Source organism: Rhinatrema bivittatum, chromosome 3, assembly GCF_901001135.1.
Source record: "Rhinatrema bivittatum chromosome 3, aRhiBiv1.1, whole genome shotgun sequence".
Classification (NCBI taxonomy): domain Eukaryota; kingdom Metazoa; phylum Chordata; class Amphibia; order Gymnophiona; family Rhinatrematidae; genus Rhinatrema; species Rhinatrema bivittatum.
In genome coordinates this window covers 155,186,061-155,206,104 of record NC_042617.1, presented here as the reverse complement: position 1 = coordinate 155,206,104, position 20,044 = coordinate 155,186,061, and the positions used below count along the sequence as shown (strand labels likewise).

General features: G+C 42.9%; 1 protein-coding gene across 2 annotated transcripts in view; it reads right to left on the bottom strand.

The window, feature by feature from the left end:
* TBCE (tubulin folding cofactor E) overlaps window positions 1–20,044 on the bottom strand; it is a 131,414-nt gene that overhangs the window by 683 nt on the left and 110,687 nt on the right. For both annotated transcript variants that reach the window (XM_029593846.1, XM_029593847.1), the window contains exons 12-15: window positions 17,833–17,985; window positions 14,438–14,591; window positions 7,596–7,664; window positions 7,146–7,205 (exon numbers count right to left, since the gene is read on the bottom strand). In XM_029593846.1, coding sequence (XP_029449706.1) covers window positions 7,146–7,205; window positions 7,596–7,664; window positions 14,438–14,591; window positions 17,833–17,985 — 436 coding nt within the window. The remainder of the gene's footprint in view (window positions 1–7,145; window positions 7,206–7,595; window positions 7,665–14,437; window positions 14,592–17,832; window positions 17,986–20,044) is intronic.

Genomic DNA, 20,044 nt, shown 5'->3' with positions numbered 1-20,044 from the left:
ACATAGATACTTATACCATCACAAGTGCTTAAAACTTAAGCCTGCAGCATGTATACCCATTCACAGTCTTGCAGGAAGTAATATAGGCTGAGGCTATGGCCATCCATGAAATATTTGAACATTTTTCTACATTAATGACTGGCTTGCTCACGTGTGGACCTTTATACTAGGATGAGGAAAAAATAACTAATTGTCAATGCCCCTAATATTGTTCCATCTAGTAAGTAAAGCCCTTTGAACTTGTGTTTCAAAACATCAGTCATCCCACAGTGGAAAACAGCCAAGAACTATGAAGAAACTACCTAACCAACAGTTTCACCTCTGTGGCCTTTAGCAGAGAATGATGGCTTTGAACACAAGGCCTTCACACTGTTCAGATGTGCTGCTTCAAGTGCGTCTGCATTAAGAGTCCATTTTAATTGACTGCACAGAGGTTATATATTCCAGACAGGCCTAAAGAGGTTGGAAGTTTCTGGCATGCAAATCATGGCCTGTTTATCTAAATTATGTCTAGTCAATGCATATATTGTATTATGCGATGGACACTACAAAGCAATACATGAATGCAGTGTTTCCCAACCCTGTCCTGGAGACTCGCCTAGCCATTCAGGTTTTCAGGGTTGCCACAGTGAATATGCATGAGATAGCGTCTGCAAATCTTAAGCATATTCATTGTCGCAATCCTGAAAACCGACTGGCTAGGTATGTCTCCAGGACCGGGTGAGGGAAACACTGCATTAAATAGAATGCGTGCATCCAATATTCACATGGCAGCAGGAAATAGAGGTAGTGCCTATATAAAAAATTCAAGCAAGTTCTAAAATCCAATTACAAATATATTATTGAAAAAGACTTTCTTTGAAGCTTTAAGTCGAAGCAAAGCTGTAGTGCGCCACATTCGTTCTGTAGCATCATGCACAATTCAAGACTATTTTTGTAATTTAAGAATTTTTGTAAATGCCATGCTTGTCTTTATGCAATCAATAAGAAATTTAAAAATGTCATCTTTATATTATAATAAAAGTTTAATAGAAGTTTTGTTTATTCTTTTTTTTTAAAGGAGCAAAGAAAATTAAGTCTCTGTGGGTGTGTGTGTGCAGATTGCACTCACAATTTTTCAATAGCTGTTGGCAACAGTCTCTGGAAGAATGACTGTATTACATCAGGGGAGATTAGGACTTCAGGTTACTATTCTGGGCTCACTGCCATAAAAGAGATTAGTTTTTAAGGCATGTGAGCACTTTATGTTGGAAGAGGATGAAGAATTATCTTGAGTGCACCTCTTGCTCTGTTCTGCTTGCTACTGGGCTTACTTTAATGAGGGTCTATTTCAAACAGATTTAATTTTCTTTCAGTTTCCCCCCTTTGTATGGTTTATTTATCCTGCCTTAGGCAGAGGTGTCAGATTTAGGCTAAGACTCAACATTTAGACATAGGTAGAAGATTTAACTCTCTTGAAAGTTAGAGACTGGGGGACATCTGTAAAGACTAGAGTGGCTGGCTTCAGATCATTAAGAAATATAGTCCTTTTTGTTGTAACTTTATTGTTCTCTCTCTGTACTGAAACGACACTGGAGATAAAACCGAATCCTATAGTCCACATGAGACTTTAACATGGCCTGTGCCACTGACGGTCTATCTCACACCTGAAGAGCTGGATCTGCCTTGGGAACCAGTTCTTTACTTGTTATGGGCTTTTAAAGTCTCTTTTCCATATTCCATGCACATTGGGGCTTTACTCGTGCTGATGTTTATTTGAGGCTTGGTGTCACAGGTGAGAGGATCCTTGAAAATGCCTCCCTTAAAAATAAGGCTTCCTCTGAAAGGTCAGAGGTGTGAAATTGGTGGGGGGCTTGGGGAGTGCTCTGGCAGTCTTTATGGTCTTTTCACCTTCCCTCACCTTTATGGTCTTTCACCTTCCCTCCGAAACGACTGTTACTTGAGCAGGGTATGTCAGTGAGTCTTTCCCTGTAGCTTAGCTGAAGCTTGTTGCCCACAGCCATGCTACTCTGCAGGTGGCCATGGCAGAGGCTCTTGATGTCATTTTGGAAGCATCATAGGCCAGACAGGTCAGAAGTCTTTCATAATTTCCTAGCGTGTAGCCAGATGGACTCAGGACCAATGGGTATTGTGCTCTTCTGCTAGCAGATGGGAGATGGAGTCAGATTTCAAAGCTGACGTCACTCTAGATATACCCCTGCAGTAACCTCAGCTCTTCAGTATCTCTCCGTCTCCTAGCAGATGCGGACACTATCCCACACACTAGAATAATGTTAAGAATTACAGCAAAGAAGCTCGAGCCCTGCTCGCCTGCGGTGATACCTAAGGGTCCCTCCCCCAGTTGAGAATTCCTGAGGTGATCTCTGATATCCCTCAGATGTGTGCCTTGGTCTGGTAGCCGATTCCCAGCATGGACTTAGACCCCAGTGTGGCTGAAAGGCAACGGGTGCAGAAATGAGTGCGGCGGTGAAGGTAATTCCCCCCCCCCCCCCCGCGCAGCAGGAGACCATCCAGCAGACGATTGGTAAGCGCCGAGACCAGATAAGAAAAAATCTTTAAATTCAGGTCTCCGGTCTCCAGAGCTCGGATTGCCGTACCGAATCCATCCCCGGCGAGGTTAGAAGGGAGCACCGATCGGGTTGAGAAAAATTTATGATGTCGCCCTGCCATTCCAAGAGACTGGCAGTAGAAACCACTCTAACAAGACTACTCAGTCTGAAGGCAATAACTCTGGTTCCCAAGCCCCAACAAAATACGGGGCGCTATTCCATTAATTTTATCATTCCCAAGAAGGAAGGATCATTCCGGCTCATCTTGGATCTCAAGAACGTCAACCATCATCTGTGGGTTCTACACTTCTGCATGGAAACTCTTCGCTCCATAATAATGTTCAAACATAATAATGTTCAACCATGCTTACACCGAATAGCTCCTGCACTTCCCCCCCCCCCCCCCCCCCCCCCCCACCCCCACTCAGGTGACCGCCCTCTCCTTATTTTAAGGAGACATTTCATTGTAAATTTGTAAATTATTTTCTCTTGTTATGACCTTCTTGTTTTCTCTATCCTCCTACTACCTTTTGGTTTACCCCCGCCCAGGTTCTTTCTCCCTGTTGAAATGTATTTTCCAAACCTTCAGTTATTATGTGAACCGGTATGATGTCCCCACTAATACCGGTATATAAAAGTTTCTAAATAAATAAATAAACAAAATAAATAAATAATGACAGAACAACCAGGAAAGTTTCTAACCTCCCTGGATCTTCAGGAAGTCTACCTTCACATCCCAGTCCATCAGGATCACCAGCGCTTCTTGCGCTTTGCGATACTGGGTCACCATTACCAGTTCCGAGCGCTACCCTTTGGCCTAGCAACCGCCCCCAGAACCTTCACCAAAATCGTGGTCGTGGCGGCAACACTTAGGAAGGATGGGATCTTGGTACACCCTTACCTGGAAGATTCGCTAATCAGGGCAAAGTCTTCGGAGGAGAGCCGGCAGGTGACCAGCAGAGTCAAGAGCCTACTGCAGGAAATCGGTTGGGTCATGAACATGTGAAAGAGCAATCTGCAGCCCTCTCAATCGCTAAAGTACCTGGTGGCTCATTTCGACACCAAACAGAACAAAGTCTTCCTCCCTCCTCCGAGAAGGAGGAAACTGATGGAACTAATGCACGCCCCAAGGTATGGGACTATCTTCAAGTCCTCGGCCTCATGTCATCAAACCTGGAGGTCATCCCGTGGGCAAGGGACCAAATGCGACCACTCCAGCGTTCCTTACTGTCACGATGGAACCCATTGTCACAGGACTACTCAGGTACATTCTCAGCTCCAGTGGTGGCTACAGGAAGACCACCTAAAAAGAGGAGTAAGCCTATCCCCACCAAACTGGAACTTGCTCACCACGGATGTGAGCCTGCGAGGGTGGGGAGCCCACTGTCAGGAACTGACAGCCCAGGGACAATGAAACAAGGAAGAGGTGGCATGGAACATAAACCGCTTAGAAGCTCGAGCAGACTAGCGTGCCTGCAATTCAGCCACAGACTCCGAGGCAAAGCAATTCGAGTAATGTTAGACAACACGACAACGGTTGCTTACATCAACCGCCAGGGAGGAACCAAGGGGCCAGCAGGTGTCGCTGGTGATAGATTCTCTCATGGCATGGGTGGAGATAAACCTACAAGGGATCTCGGCCTCCCATATTGCAGGAAAAGACAACTTCGCAGCAGACTTCCTCAGCAGAGAGAGCCTGGACCCGGGGGAATGGACACTGTCGACCACAGCCTTCCAACTAATAGTAAACCGCTGGGGCCTCCCAGCCATGGATCTACTGGCCACCCATCTCAGTGCCCAAGTCCCCAGGTTCTTCAGCCACAGCAGAGAGCCACAACCCCAAGGAATCTATGCTCTTGTCCAGACTTGGCCAGAGGAAGACTTACTGTACGACTTCCCCCCATGGCCACTACTGGACAGGATCATCCGCAAGATAGAACATCATAGAGGACTAGTTCTACCAGTGGCCCCGGATTGGCCAAGACGACCATGGTACGCAGACATGCAAAGACTCCTTGCGGGGAACCCTCTGTGCCTACCTCCACACAGGAATCTTCTCCAGCAGGGCCTGATTTTCCACGAGGATCCATCTCGATTCTCTCTTACGGTCTGGCCCTTGAGAGAACTCGCCTGAAGAAGCGCGGTTACTCAAAGGCCGTGATTGACACCCTGCTCCGAGTGCGCAAATTCTCCACATCCCTGTCATACATACGGATCTGGAGAGTATTTGAAGCCTGGAGTGAGGACTGTGGGATTCTCCCGTGGACAGCCAAGATTCCCATGATTCTGGAGTTCCTACAGGATGGTATGAAGAAGGGGTTGTCCACTCAACTCCCTCAAGGTCCAAGTAGCCGCACTGGCCTGCTTCAGAGCCGAAGTGGACGGTATCCGGCTATCAACCCATCCGGATTTTTCCTGCTTCCTGAAAGGGTTAAACAACTCCGACCACCCCTAAAGTGGCTGATGCCTCTATGGAATCTCAATCTAGTATTAGACTTCCGAGCTGGGGCTTCCTTCAGACCAACATGCGGTCTGTCACTATGCCTCTTAACATTGAAGATGGCATTCCTGGTGGCAATATGTTCAGCTCATCACATCTCCGAACTACAGGCACTATCCTGTCGGGAACCGTTCCTGAGGTTCACGCCTGGAGCCATACAACTGTGCACTGTCCCCTCCTTCCTTCCAAAAGTGGTTTCAGAGTTTCACTTGAACCAAACCATCTCGCTACCATCTCCGGATGAACATAAGGACTCAGAAGACTCACGCCTTCTTCACCATCTAAATGTCGGCAGACTCCTAATGCAGTACCTGGAAAGATCATAACCGGTGCGCAAAACGGACCACTTGTCCATTCTTCACAGCGGGAAGAAACAAGGAGAAGCGGCCTCGTGGGCAACCCTAGCCCACTGGATCAAAGAAGTAATCAAGGCAGCCTACATCGAGGCAGTAAAGCCCTTACCTCCACAGGTTAAGGCTCATTCTATGAGGGCCCAGGCAAGTCTCTTGGGCAAAAACCAAGCTGCTGTCACCCACCGAGATCTGTCGGGCAGCAACGTGGTCCTCCAAATACACCTTCTCCCGCCTGGATGTTTAGGCTCGAGAAGACACAGCCTTCGCAAGGGCAGTATTAAGTGGGCCATAGGCAGCCTCCCACCCTGTCCGGGAGTAGCTTTTGTACATCTGTAGCTTTTGTACATCTGAGTCCACCTAGCTACACGCTAGGAAATGGAGAAATTACTTACATGATAATTCGTTTTCCTTAGTGTAGACAGTTGGACTCAGCATCCTGCCCATGGCTGCCCCGAAAAAGGAGAACCTCGGATAGCAAACCTCGAGACTAAGCAAATTCATTTATTTATTTGTTGAGTTTTTATATACCGTCATTCGGTGAAGCCATCATAACGGTTTACAAAATTCAAAAGGTATTTTCTTAACAAATGTGAATTAAGAGTATAACAGGATACAAATATACGGCCTACACCTAGTTCAAGCCACCCACAGTTGGTCCAGTGTCAGCGTTATTATGTTTCTTATGTTAATTGGTTGAGTGCACTGGCTGTCTCCAGTTTGGAAATTAGTTGAACCAGCTCAAGTTTTACTCAAGTTTAATCAAGTTATTTAAGCAAAGATATATCCATAATGGCTTTTCAAAGAGAATGCTGACGAGCTGAGGTTACTGCAGGGGTATATCTAGAGTGATGTCAGCTTTGAAATCTGACTCAGTCTCCCATCTGCTAGCAGAAGAGCACAATATCCATTGGTCCTGAGTCCATCTGTCTTCACTAAGGAAAACGAAATTATCAGGTAAGTAATTTCTCCATTCCTCCCCATCTGTCCATAAAAGACTGATAAAATCCCTATTTCCCTTGAGGGGAAAAGGCCATATGAATGTTCACCCTTCATCCCACAAGGTGTGCTGGTTGCCTGCTAAGCAGGTGGAAAAGAACAGCATTCTGAAAACACTGCTTCCCCATAAAGTGCAAAATCTTAGGTTCATGGTCTTATAGCATAGTCACATGTGTATTAGGATTCTTGGACCTTTTAAATACAGATCTGACCTCTTTGTGCTTGTGGGAAAGAAATACTGAGTGGCTTACAAATGCTATGAGATGTCTTCTGATGGAAAAAAGTTCAACCTGAGGCACTGCAGGTCCTGCAGAGCGTGGAATACTACCACTGCTGCCCAGAAAGGATCCTCCATGCTAACGGGGGACAGAGGCACATGGCCCATCTATAGTGCTCTATTGTATTTGCTTCTCATTAATTAGAGAACAATAGCTGCTGCTGTGGCACGAATCAAACTGCCAGCTGAAGGGGCAACTTATTAACCAAGGTCTCCTGTGTGGTAGTGTGCTGAGCCACATATTAGGCCAGCCCTTTGCAACTATTTTAATGCAAACTAAATGAATCATGCAACTAATTTATACCATGAACCTTAGATACACTTTAAAATATAATATTTTTACATTTCTCCTTTTTTAATCAACAAATATCTTGTTGACGTTAATCTAGGACCTCTTTGAATAACTCTTTCCAAACAGAACACGGTTTGCAACCTTTGACAATTGTATGATTTAAAGTTGCTGTTCTTACCTGGTAGTTTCTTCTCAATTGGTTTCCGATTGGGTTGATCAGGACACACAATGGTCAAAGCTTCAAAAAGGAAATGTATCTACATTTTAGGAATGTTTTTACAGTAAGCAGGACCCGTATTACCTCTCAACGCACTACCAGGGTATCCCCTTAATACAACGTTACTATTATATCCAAGCCCTTTACTTTATCAGATTTCAATAACATGAATCTTTTAAATATTGCATCCCTTCCCTACATATTGATCTCCATAGACATTACTAGTGTCACTATCACAGATCATTACAGAACTCAAGAAGTAGCATATCAGTGGTTGAAAGGTTTCCTACAAATTCAGAGAAGAAATACAATTCCTAAGAGCCATGCAATAGTTCAGCTGATTAAATAAATACATAAATAAATAAACATTTGGGGGTCCAATTTCTTTCCAAGATACTTAAAACGTCTTACTTAACAGCTGATTCTTCAGAGTGAATGGATGTTCCTGCTTCAGCTCCCCATCTTCAGGTGCACCATATTCTGTAAATAATAAAACCCAACCACCGAACACTTAAATGTATGAACAAAAGAACAGTGAGTAGCCAGTCTAGTTTCCTAATAATTCCCATCTTTTCAAGCATCTCCAAGACATCTGATAGGTATGCAAGAAAACTGATCAGAGTTACCATCCTGATTTAATACTCTGATTTATTTCGATTTAGCTTACACCTTTTCGTTGGTATCTGAAGGCGAGGCATAACAGGTATTTCTCATCAGAATTAACCTGCATGCTCGGTCTTCGTCAGGACACAAGGTTTCTTACCAATAGTGGCTCAGGAGGGCTTCCATTAGAATCCCAGAGCAGCAGTCACATCTCAAGAGCACTGATTAGTTCCTAGCAAAACCTAGAGGCAGATTTTTTTTTCAGGATATTTTGAACTTTATGTCAGTATAAAAAAAAAAATGTGCACACCACAATGATAACCCCCAAAACACATAGCAGAGGGTAACTACGTACTTGTAATTATACTTTTCTGACGATAGCAACTTGACAGAGGCAAAAGTGTCTCCTATTCTAGATTATCCTAGTGTACAAAAACCTTCAAAATTAGTGTGCAGAAAGGATGGAAAGGTGCTAATTGTTGCTGTGACCTAACAGCCTTGCTGGGATATTTTAGTTCAGATGTTACAGAAAATGCATAGCTGTCAGTGCAGAGGTGGATGACTTATGTAGCTCTAAGATGTAACTGTTCTTTATTAAAAAATAAAAAAATAGCAAGTATCCATACCTGCTACAGATGTGTCCAGTGCTGAGAACATTAAAGAGCTTTGTGATTAATATAACAAAGCACTGAGGTCCTGAGTGGCTTAGAAAAGTTTGCCATGAGCTGCAGAGCTCTTCAAGCCATCAGACAAAGGCAAGATGAAATTTAAACTTACTGTTGATTTCCTTTCCTTTAGTCCTGCCAGACCAGTTCAAACAAGTGGGTTATGTCTCCTCTGCCAGCAGATATTCTCAGTTTTGTTCTCTATTCCTTTCCAACTAATTCTTAACATTCTGTTTACCTTTTGACCGTTGCTGCACACTGAACTGAAGATTTCAAGGTATCATCCACAAGGACTCCAAGGTCCTTTTCCTGGGTAGGGACTCCTAACATAGAACCCAGCATCATATACCCCTGTAGTTGGGATTATTTTTCCAACGTGCATTACTGTACTTGTCCATATTAAATTGCATCTACCACTTAGAAGCACAGTCTCCTAGACTCACAAAGTCCTGCAGTTCTTCACAGTCCGTTGCCATTTTAATGACTCAAAATTTTGTCTCATCTGCAAATCTGGTCACCTTACATGTTGTTCCTTTCTCCAGATCATTTATGAATATGCTAAATAGCACAGGTCTCAATACAGACTCTTGGGTACTCCATTAACAACTTTCTCCATTTGGAAAACTGACCATTTAATCCTACCTTCTGTTTCCTGTCTTTCATCCAGTTTATCAATCCACAGGAAGCCACTGTCTCATATCTCATGACCTCCCAATTTCCTGAGGCTTCTCTCATGAAGGACTTTGTCAACTACAGGGTGGCCCATGGAAAAGTAGCCCACCTCCAATACCAGTGCATTGGAGGTAGGCTACTTTTCCATGGGCCACCCTGTATATCAACTGGGTTACTTATCTATATTTTTATTTACACCCTAAAAAAAAAAATCTAATAAATGGGTAAAGTAAGACTTCTCTTTGTAAAAACTATGTTGACTCTCCCCCCATTAAACCATGTCTATTTATGTGGTCAGTAATTTTGTTTTTAAGAATAGCTTTGACCATTTTGCCCAACCCAGATGTCAGGCTCACCAGCCTATATTTTCCTTGAGCATTCCTGAGGCCCTTTTTAAAAATTGGCATCACACTGAGCACCTCCTACTGTGGCTGTTTTAAATCAGAGCTTCCCAAACCTGTCCTGGGGACTCCACAGCCAGTTGGGTTTCCAGGATATCCACAATGATTATGCATAAGATAAATTTGTATACTATGGAGACTCATTATGTACAAATTTATTTCATGCATATTTATTATGGATATCCTGAAAACCTGACTGGAGGTGGGGGCCCCAGGACAGGTTTGGGAAGCTCTGTTTTAAATGATAGGTTGCAAAACACCAGAAAAAGGTCTGCAATTTCATTTTTTGGTCCTTCAGGTGAATACCATCTGGTCCTGGTGATTTGTTTGTTATTCTTTAGTCTGTGTTATTACATCCTCCATTTTCACAATTTCATCTAGTTGCTCAGAGTCATCGCCCTCAAAAAATATTTCCAGTGTCGGTATGACCCAGACCGCCTCCTCAGTAAAGGATTCATTTACGTTTTCTACTATTGCTTTGTCTTCCCTGACCACCCTTTTTTTTAAATCTAATATTTATTGAACAGGATGCAGATACCAATATACATCAACAGTAATACTGTGCATATTAAAGTACAAATACAGATGAAGCCAATTCTCAACACAGGCTCTCTTTTATTCCTTGGTCATCTCGCAGCCCAAATGCTTCTTTCAGAGGCTTTTTGCTTTGAATGTTCTTGAAAAGGTTTTTCTTATTTGTTTTTACCTCTATGGTAAGCTTCTTTTCAAATTCTCTCTTAGCTTGCTTAATTATTTTTTTTACATCTAAATTGCCAGTGCTTATGCTTTTCCTTATTTTCCTCATTTGGGTCTGCTTTCCATTTTTTGAATGATGCCCTTTTGGCTTTAATTGCCTCACTTTTAAACCACACCAGCAGTCATATGGTTTTTCTTTTAATGTGTCTGGGTCTCAAGGATGTTCATTTTAAACAGTGTCCATGTTTCCTGCAGTGTTTAACCTTGTGGGTTGTTCCTTTCAGGGTTTTTTTTCCTAACAGATTTCCTCATTTTATCATAGTTTCCCTATGGCAGTAGTTTTCCTTAGTATTCACCCTCCAGTGATTATGTCAAATTTTATTACATTATGATCACTGTTGTCAAGTAGATCCACCACCATTATCCCTTACACCAGGCCCTGCATTCTACTGAGAACTAGATCTAATTTAGTTCCCCCTCTCATTGGTTCCATGACCAATTGCTGCATGAAGCAGTCACTGACGGCATCTAGGAACTTTACCGCTCTAACATATCTTAATTTGACATTTACCCAATCAATAGCGGAAAAATTGAAGTCTCCATTGATTACTGTGTTGCACATTTTGCTAGCCAGTCTAATCTGGTAGCATTTTGCAGGCTGTTTCCTCATTCTGGCCAGGCGGGCAGCGATTTATCCTCACTATTATACTCTTCTCTTTTACCCTTGGAATTTTTATCCATAAGTATTTTAAAGTTTGTTTCCTGTAAAACTTACCCTGCTTGCCTCTATACCATCCTTAATATACAGTGCCACCTCTTCCACCAATTTTATCTGCCCTGTTATGTCAACATAATTTATGCCCTAATATTACAGTGTCCTATTAGTTATCCTCCTCTTGTTTATCCTTAGGAGAGAAAAACCTTTTACTTTGAAAAGGACTTTTGAAATATAAGTCTGAAGTTTTAGGACACTACTGTTTTCAGCACTTTACTGTCCCCTTCAGCTGGCAAACAAGCACATTACCATCAAATACTTGTATTTGCAAAACAAGGTAAACAGTGGCAAATAGTAGATGCAATTTCATGTGGACAAGTGCAAAGTGAGGCAAATAGGGAAAAAAAACAAAACAGGGCTAACCTTAGTATACAATATTGGGTTAGCACTCAGGAAATGACCGTTGCAGTCATTCTAGACAATAAGTTGAAATCCGTGGCTCAATGTGTGGCAGCAGTCAAAAAAGCAAGCAGAATGCTAGGAATTATTTGGAAAGGAACAGAAAACAAAACTGTGATCATTGTAATACCTCTGTATGGATCCATGAGTAGTGTGTTCAATTCTGGTCACCCCATCTCAAAAAGGGGATACTAGAACTAGAAAAGGTGCACAGAAGGGCAATAAAATGATAAAGGGGATGGAACAGCTCCCTTATGACAGCTAAACTGGTTAGGGCTCCTCAATATGAAGATGAGATGACAAAGGATAACCACAGTGCCTGAATGTAATCCTGAAGGTGGAATATAATACAATAAATAAATAAAATATGATAAAAATTTATAAAATCATGAGTAGAGTGGATCAGGGAATAGGAAAATTATTTATCCTTTCAAATAATACTAGAACTAGGGGACACTTCTTGAAACTAACAGGTAGTAGAGGACACTAACTGGTGGCAGATTTAAAATGAATTTAAGAAAGCATTTTTTTCAGTTCATGTACAATTAAGATGTGGAATTTGTTGCTGGAGAATATTATCAAGGTTAGGTTTATAAAAAAGGAAAAAAAAAACCTAGACAAGTTTCTTGAGAAGTCCATTAATTAACAACCAAGTAGGACTTCGAGAACATCTAAGAGTGAGTGGACTTCCCCATTAGGTTCTTCAGGGTCCTTTCATGTGAACCCAGATTGGCCACAAAGGACACAACTGGTCTGACCCAGCATGGAATGCACGTGCTCTTTTATTAGATTTGGATGTTTATTCACAACACTGGAGTAAGGTACTTTCAGTGAAAATCATATGGCCACACTCAAATGCAGAAGGTAGGCAGAAATACTATTTTGACATCAGGTGATATGAAACGATTTCACAATTAAATCTATTCCGTCATCATCGCCATGTAGTTATATTCACAGCCCCAGTTTCCTGTGGCAGATTTTTCAAAATTCAGCAACAATTATGGGTCAAATTTGCATAATTTCGCATATAGCTGTAACTTAATTTTTTTTATTTTATAAAAATAAAGTTGTGTTCCGATATTTCTGTGTCCAGTTAATTCATTTGGTTCTTTATTAGAGAAAAAGAGATCTGCGAATGGGAAGAGAGAGGAGACTGAAGAGGAGGGAAATGAAGAAGGAATCTTGGGTGGGAGGGGTAGAGAGGATGAAGGTGGACAGAGGGAAGAGGTGGCGAGGATTGGGGATTCAAGGAGGATAAGGAAAGGGAATGAGAGGAGAGGAAGGATGGGAGAGAAGAGGGATCAAGAGTGGGGAGGATGAGAGGGGATGGGGAGGTGGGAAGAAAGGGAGTATTGGCAATGGAGGTGGAAAAGGAGAGAAGATTGGGATGAAGAGAAGAGGAAGACTAGAGATGAGAGGGAGGGGAGGGGAGAAGATTGGGATGGAGTGGAGAAGGACGACAGAAAGCCTCAGTCCCCCCCCCCCCCCAATCACACAACCATCCTCTCCATTATATCTCCCTTCCAAAGCCCCTTTTGATCCCCCTCACTCACCCTGGTTTCCTTCCTCCCTCCCCCTGAACCCTTCAAATCCTGGCTCACTCACTAACCCCCCCCCCCCCCCCCAATCCTCTCACTCACCCTGGTTCATTCCCTTCCTTCCCTCACCGATCCCCAGGCTGATTTACATCCTGCAACCAATCCACGTCCTCCTTTCCCCTGATCCCCAAGATCACTCACTCTCCCACTAATCCGCGATTCACGCCCCCCCCCCCCCCCCCTTACCGATTCTCTGGTTCACTCCTTCCCCGGTTCACTTCCTCCTTGCCCTCTCAGGATCCTTCTCTCACCAGTTCCTTTAGTGAAACAGGACAATGATAAGGGCAACCTTATTGGTGCCTCCGGTTCATCGGCGTCCTCCCTGCTGTGCCCGAGGCATTGCGTTTTCAGCCACGTGGCTCAAAGCACACCAAGTTAGCCTGGTAAGTAGGAGGATGCGCCAGAGACCCTGCAAGGCTGTCATCTTTCTCCTGTTTTGCCAAAGGAACAGGTGAGTGAGAGGATCTGCAAGGGGCGGGGGCAGGGGGGAGATTGCAGTGTCCCATTGCCACCAATATTTCTATTCCGAGGAGGGGGAGGGAAGGAGAGGGGCATTCTGCCATCCCACTGCCACCAATGCTTTGCTTCTGAGAGGGTCCCCAGCTTCCCATGGCAGTTTGGCCAGGACTAGTCGATTCTGCAGCCCTTACCGCAGCCAAGAAATTGTAGGCGACCAGGGGCCCTGATTATAGCTCGCTTTATTAGGATATTAAAGTGGCCATCACCATTCATGCCGAAGGGATTATTCTTCAGGCCCACATTCTGTCTTTTACGCTGGAACTGATTTCTGTGTGTGGAACTAAATCCATTATGGACTTTTGCCCAACCCCCCCCCCCCTCCCAACCCACTCTCCTGAGCACCGTTTTTCATCTTTTTGACAAGTCTGTGAAAACCGTTAAAAGCATCGCTTTCTTTCTTTTAGTCACCTCCATCTTCAGCCCCCTCCCCACAGAGCCGGCTGTGGGGCACCCCCTCAGCACCACTCATTGGCTGGCGGGGGGACCCCCACAGTAATGGCGGCCTTCTTTCCTCCACCCCTGGGCTCCAATGGGAAACGATACGTTACATGTATAAAAGAACAACGGAAAAAGGCTCACCCTGTACTTGCAATAGTAACGCTTAGTACACCAGGCACCTGATAAAGCATTAGAGAGGTGCAGTCGTCTGGGACGAATTAGGCGATTTCAATGAAATCGTCTAATTCGTCCTGTTTCGGTAACCCCAAAAAACGAAGCACAAATTTTCCCGAAATTCGTTTTTCACCCGTTGGCGCGCACTAACCCGAAATCCGGGACGGCCAAAAAAAAAAAAGGCCCAAACCGCGGGAAACTGAAATTTCCCGCGGCGGGCCGATAAATGGCCAAAGCACATCTCTATAAAGAATGGTTAGAAAAACACGTACAAAAGCTACAAATTAGAAATACGGAAACACTGCAGACTTACTTCTACAGAGAAATTCATATCTAGGATGGTCAGCCAGAAACTCCTTATTGGGTCTGTTTTTTTCAGGGTCTTGATTCCCGCCAGCCTGCAGCCAGTCATTTCCAAATATTTTGCGATAGTCGAGCTCTGCTCCCTGCCTTTCTTGTGGGAAAATCTGTTTCACACATTAGGGATTACAAATAAAAAAAAAATGCAGAAACAAGTTTTAAGGTTGTTCTGTTAGCATCCGATTCAAAATGTTTATTCAGATTTGATCTGCAGCAGAGTTTTTGACAGGAGATGCTGAAATGGGACTTAGGATAAGAGAAAAGCAGAAAAAAAAAAAGTAAGGATCAAGGTGATTACAAAAATGTCAAGACACAAAGACAGAAAAAAAAAAAGCCTTTTCTTTTTAGTTTAGTGACTGGAAGAGGTCAGCTTTGGGAAATGTGCATTTCTGATATTGTGGGATTTTGCACGGTGCAGGGAGCTTCTGGGGGGATTCTATTTTAGTTTCTGTATGAAAGTTTTATTTCTGATTTGTAGTCACTTATTCTGTACTTGCTGAGAGTCAGTTTGTGGTATGTGTGTGTATTACAGGTGAGATACTCTGCTAGCATGTAGTTTCTGTAAATGGCTCTGGAGGAATTCTGCCTGTTCTGTTTTCCCAATAGGTGTACTATTGGTATATGAGGCACGGTGTAATATTTGCAGTGCTACATTTTCATAAGCAGGGTTGTTTGAATCCTGGGCATTAGTGCTGTTTTGGTATGGCAGGCTTGTTTGCCACATAAATTCTGGGTGACTTTTTTTTTTTTTTTGCAGAATTTTATGCTGTACCACAGATTGCCTAGTTTTGGAAAACAATTTGTGATATTGTTACTGAGGTGGGATTAACATTTGAAGAATTTTTTTTTGCATGGTGGACTGAAGAGGGAATCTCTCAGTCCTGCTCTGCACCCATTGCTGGGTACGTTTAACGAACTCTAGGTGCAAGGTTTATAATGGGGTTCTGACCCATCCTGCACATAGCCCAGACTTCGATGGTGTTGGCCGACCTATCGGTGAAGGGAGAGTTCATTACACCTGCAGTGCATTCTAGTGGTGAAAAAAAAAAAAGATTTGTCATTGAGGAGAGGAAGGATCAAATAAGGATCAGGGTAATAGGGGTAGGACAGGCTGGGGACACTGGCATAAATGGAGCTGGTATTTTCCTGCTGAGCGGGAGGGGCCAGTTTTTGCACAGGACACCGGTAAGCTTAGAGTCTACCATGAATCCAATCAGCGCATACACTATTCTGCAGCTTACAAAGCTTGAAAATTCCCTCCTAAGCAGCATGTAATCTAAATGAAGAACAATTAACAAAACCCAACAGAGAAAAAAAACCCAAAAACGGTTGAGCAGAATGTGGTCAATTGACTTTAAAAATAAAAAGACCTCAGCATGTGATCCAAAATTAGGAGCCACTGGTTTTGTATCTTTATGCCTCAACCCCAGGCTATTTAGAGTACACTAGAGAATGCTAAACTTAACTCAGAGAAACACTAAGGGGCGGATTTTAAGAGCCCTGCTCGCGTAAATCCGCCTGGATTTACGCGAGCAGGGCCTTGCGCGCCTATTTTACATAGGCCTTCCGGCGCGCGCAGAGCCCCGGGACTCGCGTAAGTCCCGGGGTTTCTCGAGGGGGGCGTGTTGGGGGCGGGGCCGATCGGCGCGGCGTTTTCGGGGCGGGACGCGGCGTTTCGGGGGCGGGCCCGGGGGCGTGGCCGCGCCCTCCAGAACCGCCCCCGGGTCGCGTCTCGGCGCGCTAGCGGCCCGCTGGCGCGCGGGGATTTACTTCTCCCTCTGGGAGGCGTAAATCCCCCGACAAAGGTAGGGGGGGGGTTTAGACAGGGCCGGGGGGGTGGGTTAGGTAGAGGAAGGGAGGGGAAGGTGAGGGGAGGGCGAAAGCGAATTCCCTCCGAGGCCGCTCCGATTTCGGAGCGGCCTCGGAGGGAATGGAGGTAGGCTGCGCGGCTCGGCGTGCGCCGGCTACACGAAATCGGCAGCCTTGCGCGCGCCGATCCGGGATTTTAGCGGCTACGCGCGTATCTACTAAAATCCAGCGTACTTTTGTTTGCGCCTGATGTGCCTACAAAAGTACGCGAGAGTGCCCTTTTTTAAAATCTACCCCTAAGCGTATTCATATACTCTGATGCAAACTGCAAAATGTCTTTGATAGCCAGAACTGCCTGCCAATACAGTGTGATGGTACAAAGAAACAAGTAACTGAGATGCAGCTCAAAGAATTTAAAAAAATGTTTAAGACATAAGTTTTCCAACCATTATTTCGGCTACAAATTTTCATGCAGCTGGGAGGATACGAAAAGGCACACCGCACCGCACTGACCAGCAAAGTATGCTAAATGCGGTCCCAGCCTCAAACAACATCCAGATGTAGATCAAAGACAAGGGGCGATATGATAGAGACATTTAAAAACCTCCAAGGAATAAATGTGCCGGAAGCAGGGCTCTTTCAGTGGAAAGGAGGCTCTGGAACAAAGGTCAGGTGATGAGGGTAAAACCTCACGAGTCACCTAAGGAAATATTATGTTTTTACAGAAAGGGCGGTGGATGCATGGAACAGAGGTGAATTCAAGAAAGCCTGGGAGAAGCACGGAGAATCTCCGAGGGAGAGGAAGGGACTCTAAAGCTGAGCAGGAGATGTGGATAGGCAGACTGAATGAGCCATATAGTCTCTCTCTTATATTATGTTCTAAGTTTCTAACCAAATAATGGCAATCAAAATATGCAAATAAAAAAAATCATGTCATGCTTTTGTAGTATATTGAAAATTCAGAATTCCTGCTACATTGACACTAACAGAAAAATATATGTACATGCTACTTAATAAAAAGAGAATTGCATCTTATTAGATTTTGAACACATACGAATAAGTAGGTTCTTCACCCATCCAACCAGTTTCAAAGTGTCAGATGGACTTTGCTATATTAAGGACTGCATCACTTGTACACCAGAGGAGGATTTATTTCCCTGTGCACTCATAAACCACTTTAATGAGAGGCTGGAAAACTCGAAGATGACTGGGAGACAGAATTCCTTAATTTTTCGTAATGCCCATAATGGACAAGATCAGGTTATTGTACTCATTTTACCATAATCCATATTTTTATCAATATTTTCAGAGTGATTACAATTTTATTCAGCAGTCTACTATTTAAAAAAATGTCACATTCATTTTCACCACTTTTAAATGGGACAACTATTTTCCACTTGAGAAAAACCAATTATATTTTACCCTTTGTAATTACCTCGGAGCAATGGGAGTATTCTGATAGCTTTTACATTTTAAGATCAATTCCCAATCTTTATAGAGAGTCTACGTTTTCTACCGTCATTATCCGGTCTGACATACCTGAGACCTGTTTAAGAATTTCAGGTTACTGATTTTTGCAATGATCAGCTGCCACACAGTTCCTGGATTCTTATTTGACTCCATTAAAGGATTGTTTCTACAGGTCAGAGACTGCAAACACTGCAGTTTATCTAGTTCGTTCATAAATGACCACTAGAATAGAAGGATTAAAAAGTAAAACATTAGATCAAAAATATAGTACTTCATGGATATCATTTATCCACCTCCCTTTTTAATTCTGAAGTTCAAACACCTCTAGCTCGAGTCCAGAAATGGTGGTTATATTAAAGCTCTTGCCTTGAGCATATAATGCATTGTTAAGAGGAATAACTTTTACAAATCTAAATAGCGATCAGTGAGATTTAACGTACCATGCAAGAGACTTAAAATTCTTGGACCACTTCAGTGCCAGACAGAGAGCATGAATGATAGGACCAGATATGGGTTAGAATAGGAGTCCCTAATCCTGTCCCACCGATCTGACAGCCAGTCAGGCTTTTAGAATTTTGATAATGAATATACATGATACACACACACACACACACACACACACATATATACAAATATCAAGTACCAGTAAGGAACACTAATGAGCCAATTTTATATCTCAAAGATACGTTTATTTTTATCAAACCTTAAAAAGCTGGTATTACCCAACTACTTGGAAAAAACCCCTCTTATATTGTAATATTAAAATTACCAGAAAAAAGAGTTGGGGTTTTTTTTTTTTTTGTTTTTTTTACAAAAAAAGTATATAAATCATACAATCAAACAAATGAATGTGGATGTTGTAATTTGAATAAAGTTTTAAAAAAATAGCATAATGCACAATATGACTGCTAATAAAAAATAAAAGAACCACAGTATACAGGGTAGACAAATATACATAAATACACACACGCATATATGCACACTGCAGACTCAGTTTTATGCAAATTTACTTCATGCGTATTCATTGTGGATGTTCTGAAAACCTGACTGGTTATAGGTTTAATGGGATAGGTTTAGAAATCCCTGCATTAGAAAGAAGATGGCAGCTTCGAAGTCTGCTAATGTAGCACACAGGAGATTTTCAGCAAAACCATTTAAATGATTGCCATTGTTTTGGTTATACTGAACTAAATCTCTCTCTCTCTCTCTCTATATATATATATCTGAGACAATAGTGTACCTATTCAAAGTGCCTCTCTATATTAATACCACAAAAAATTTCCACATAAAGCACTGTGAAAATGAATAGCAAAATTACTAAAGTCAAATCAAAATGTACACATACAACCTCAGAAATAAATGTTTTCATAAGCAGAGAGATATAAGCAGCTAAACAAGTAGTTTTCAAAAAGATCAATTGCTTTTTGTCCCATCTTACAGTTGTGATTCTTTCCAGACTCGAATACAACTCTTTCATTCATCGGTTGAAAATAAAAAAACAATTTTCAGCAACTTTTCAAGACAAACTAGCTTGGTACATAGAAACGTAGAAATGACGGCAGAAAAGGACCAAATTATCCACCCAGTCTGCCCAGCAAGCATATGCTAGTATTTGCTGCACTGTGCAGGTTACCCCCATGCTTATCAGTTTCCAGACTGTAAAAGTCGGGGTCCTCAGATGCTGTCTGAATCCAAGTTCCCTTAACCGTTGCCATAAAAGCAGAGAGCAATATTGGAATTGCATCAAAAGTATCATGCTTAATGAGTAAGGGTAGTAAGCTCTGCATCAGCTAGTTACCCCCATGTTTATTTGTTCCCCAAACCATAAAAGTCGAGGCCCTCGTTGGTTGCTGTCTGAATCCAATTCCCCTTTTCTCACTGACGTTGAAGCAGAGAGCAATGATGGCATTTCATTCACAGTATCAAGGCTTATTTGTTGAGGGTAGCAACTGCCACACCAGCAAGTTACCCTCAGTTATCCCCCATGAACTCTTTTCTTTATTTCCAACCTCTAGCCTTTATGGATCCACAGTATTTCTCCCATTTCTCTTTGAATTCCTTCACTATTTTTGACTTCACCACCTCTTCCGGAAGGGCAATCCAGGCATTCACCAGCCTCTCCGTGAAGAAATATTTCCTGACATTGGTTCTGAATCATCCTCCCTGGAGTTTCATTTCATGACTCCTATTTCTAGTGATTTCTTTCCATCGGAAAAGGTTTGATGATTGTGCATCACTAAAACCTTTCAGATATCTGAAGGTCTGTATCATATATCTCCCT